The sequence below is a fragment of the Rhododendron vialii genome, chromosome 7a (assembly GCF_030253575.1).
Source record: "Rhododendron vialii isolate Sample 1 chromosome 7a, ASM3025357v1".
Lineage (NCBI taxonomy): Eukaryota > Viridiplantae > Streptophyta > Magnoliopsida > Ericales > Ericaceae > Rhododendron > Rhododendron vialii.
In genome coordinates this window covers 13,905,400-13,909,482 of record NC_080563.1, presented here as the reverse complement: position 1 = coordinate 13,909,482, position 4,083 = coordinate 13,905,400, and the positions used below count along the sequence as shown (strand labels likewise).

Here is a 4,083-nt window from a genome sequence, read left to right as displayed (position 1 = left end):
ACGTTACTCTTTTCACTCTTTCTTTTCTACATTAAGTGTCATGTTAACAAAGCATAAAGTATGGGCAAATTGAAAAAGTTATTAGTACTTAACTATACTCTCATCATTCTAGTTATAAAAACTCATTTCCCTAAAAGGAGCATGTAAATTAGGACCGAGGAAGTAACAGACAACATGCGTTAGATCCTAGAGTGGCCAAAACCACCATAATATGGAAGTGAAATTTCTTTTTTTCTTTCTTTTTTTCTGGAAATGACACAAGTAGTTTGAAAACAGTTTCTAGGACTGAAATATGGGTAAAAATGCTACGAATATTAACATTAACAATAACGGAAATGCTTCAATACACCTCTTACTTTTGGAAAATGTTATGTCATGTTTGGTGAATGTTATGCCCACTTAGGTGAAATGTTGCATCTTGTTTTGGAGAATGCATGTTATGCCTTTTTAATGATTAGGAGTGCATATATGGTATGCACCTTTATAGGTGCTACACTTTTTGAGGTAAAATATTATGTCTCTTTGTGATGAAAATGTTACGCCTCTTTATGATAAAATATTGCATATTTTGCGGTTCAAAATGTTACGTCTTTTTTTTGGTAAATGCTACACATCTTTTCAGTAAATGTTATAGGCTGGTCAATATCATATATCCAAAAAGAGATATGGACCTTTTAACATTAAGTCATTAGATTTTGGCAGTAATTGAACTCATACAGAATAGTTTTTCTTCTGTACAACCTCCATAATTTTACTTTTATTAGCATGGTCAAGAAGGACTAGGCAAGCAACTTGACATAGGGAACCCCTCCCTCTCAATATTCAAGCTCAAGGCCTTTACCCTATTCGTGTACAATTTCTTCACATTAGAGTTTTGTTCATGCACCAACTTCACTAGACTTCTCTTGGCATTCGCTCTGAACGGGCAATTCGACGACAAGAACCCGTCCACGAGATGCAAGTACGCCTCCAAGTCGTGGCAGCACGCTACGTCCGCGTCCGGTTTTAGGTACGGCGACATTCTCGTGTCCACTCTCAATTCGGTCCCTACGTGCGAGTAAGCCCACGGCATGTTGTTGTCGAGCACGTCCAGCACCGGGGCCGCGCTGGAGTTCCTGAGGGTCCTGTCGAGGCCTTCGCTGACGAACATCCCCGGCACCCTGGTGATCACGTCTTGGTTGTTCACGATGCGTAACACCTTGACGTTTCTCGCGGTGATTCGATCGGTGAAGCCTCTGTTGCCGACACGAGGGCTGCCGAACGAGAAGACGGCCACCGGCGGCACGTTGGGTGCGCAAGTGCTCACTTCATCGGCTACCAGTAAGGCTAAGGCCGCACCGAGGCTGTGTCCAGTTACTGTGATGCTTAGTGTCTCGCCCTTGTACTTTTCCATTAGTCTGTGGATTTCATCAACTACTGACTCGGCCAAGCTTGGCACGTGAGCCCCACGTGTATTGTATAGACTCAAGAAACCGCATTCAACCTTGGGTTGTTTGTGGGTTGGGTTTTTTTGGTCCGGAATCGGGACCAGTAGGTCCCGCACGTTCTCTGCCCACTCGAGGCACGTGGCGGTCCCGCGGAGCGCGATGACAATGTCCCTCCTCCCCATCCGCGCGATCTCGCGACGATCGTCGCAGACGGCCACGTATCCAACGCAGCTCGTCCGTTGGGTCATCCACCCGAGGTCTGGCGCCACATCATCGATCCACTTCGGCAAGCCGACCGATGACGTGGCGTAGAGACTCTTGGTCACCCTGTAAGACCTGTCCGGCACTGCCACGTGGCGCGGGGCCGGAGCCTCGTCCGCCAACGTGGCGGGGTCGGAGTGGAAGTTGTGGTAGGCCGCCTGGACGAACTCGCCGTACCGGACCACCTCCCGCCGGAGGTTCTCGTCAAGCGGGTCGAGGAGGCCGGACCAGTCGTCGCGGCCGTGGTACTCCCGCCAGCGGCTGCCGAGGCTGTTCCTCGGGGAATGATCCGGGGACTTGGATAGCAGCCGCTGGAGCCGGTTGAGGTGCCGCGGCGACATGTCCTCGGCCGCCTTCATCTCCGGCCAGATTCTGGCCGCCAAGTTTAGGCCTTCCAACAGCCCCTTCCCTTTAATTTCCTGTGAGCCATCCACTGGACCAATTGGGTTTGGCTTGGCCGCCAAGTTTAGGCCTTCCAACAGGCCCTTCCCTCTGTTTTCCCGTGAGCCATCTACCGGACCAATTGGGTTTGGCTTGGAATCCGTTTGAAGTAGTTTTTCAAGGTTGGATAGATGTGTTCTATTGGATTCGGTGGTTGCAGCGGATTTAACGGTGAGTGAAGTGGACGAAGGGTTTCTGTTTGATGGGTTCAGTGGGGACCCACGAAGCCTGAAGCTGGCATTTCTGGCAGAAAATGTGCTCAGGTTATGGGCCGGAAGTTGTAATGAAGTGATTGGCATGGACGGGGAGAGATCTAGAGAGAGAGAGTCAAGGTTGAGAGACAGAGAGAGAGAAGACAGCTGTTTGTTGAAAACCAAGTTGGGAGGAACGGATCAAACGGCAGAGGTCTATATAGACGGAGAGTTTACCAAATGCCCTTGGGTTGTGTTTTAATTACGAGATATACCAGTGGCTGTAGCCAGAGACACGGATGAGGGATCTGTTGTTGGGCTATTGGGGGACCAAGGCCCCGCGTAATTTCGGATTTTTTCTTTTAGATTTTAATATGAATACTTTTTGTTCATACGATCAATTGAGAAGTGTTGATATCAAAATTTAAACGGTTAATCCGAACTTTGTCTTTGTAGTGGTTCCTGCAAGAAGTCCGGTGATTGGATGTATTTTTAGTAGTGGACCCTTCGATGATTAAGTTAGTATTTAATTGAGAAAGATTATATATTCTGTAATTTAAAAGAAAAACAGAGTACGTACCTTATTCACTCATCTTCTGTCATTTATATCCTACCTTGCATAACTGCTGGTTACCCATGTGATAGTGGTGACAGTTTTCAGCGGTTGCCTCCGATGATGGACTGTGTACTCCCTCCGTCCCATAATATTTGTCCAGTCCGCAAAACGGAGACATAAAAATAATACTATTTTTGTAAGAAAAGTTGAAAAAAAATTCAACAATTTACTAGATCTCGACGAGTTCTTTTAACTTATGAAAAAAATTTAAATTTTTTCTTGAAAGAAATGCATTATTTTGTAGTCCTCGTTTCGCGGACCGGACAAATATTATGAGACGGAGGGAGTATTTTGGAAGCAATGTGCACCTGGGATCGCGGGTGACCCATGATCTCGACCTTGGGATCGTCTAAGAGGACTTACCCACACGTGCGATCGTGGGGTGGTCGCTCCGCTAGAGACAACTCGATCGGCCCCTTATAAGCCGATCGACGGTTCTCAGGACAGGTGTCAAATCGTGAATGCTCGATAACAAGTGTACAAAAATCCCCTCATCAAGAAGTATTTTCAAGAATTGCAAAATTTGAATAATATTTTTAAGAATGGAGCTTAATTATTTTCGAGTTATATCAATGGTTTATTGAGAGTAGAAGATCAGCAACCTATTTAACTTGTCTACATAGTAGTGGTACTTGTGTTTACTCTTCATAGTTCAGTCCCTCCACTTATGAAATCCTGGTTTTGTCCCTGGCTCTCACAATGGTAGAAATTTTTTCATATTGGATGGAAAAAGTATCCGAATCAGCTTACCCGCACACTAATTAGACCCTAGTTCGCAAGTCCGGTCGAAGGTAGGTCATCTGTCGTCACTAAGAAATTCACCAAAAAAAAAAAAAAAAAACATTTCTGGCGTGACTTAAGATTCAAATTTTGATCAATTATATGAAGTGCAAACCTTACCGACCCCAACCAATTGGACTGGTTGTCGTGTAGTTTAATATATACTATTACTAACTTTCTAATGTTTGCAGCCTTGCAATGGACTTCTTCTCTCACATCTGACCCTTGCTCCGTCTATCCGCGTGAGTTGGATAGAAATTTAGAAAACGGAGGTTCTCTCTTTTGCGGTTTGCTGAGTACTAGTGAAGTAGTTACTCCATATGCTTCTTATATTTTGTTTGGGCGGGGGGAGGGAATTGAGTTTTGT

General features: G+C 45.4%; 1 protein-coding gene across 1 annotated transcript; it reads right to left on the bottom strand.

The window, feature by feature from the left end:
- Window positions 1-650: 650 nt before the first annotated feature.
- Window positions 651-2,532, bottom strand: LOC131332087 (phospholipase A1-Ibeta2, chloroplastic). The gene has a single exon (XM_058366147.1). The coding sequence runs from the start codon at window positions 2,426-2,428 to the stop codon at window positions 770-772; it is 1,659 nt and encodes a 552-aa protein (XP_058222130.1). The 5' UTR covers window positions 2,429-2,532; the 3' UTR covers window positions 651-769.
- Between the last annotated feature and the right edge of the window lie 1,551 nt (window positions 2,533-4,083).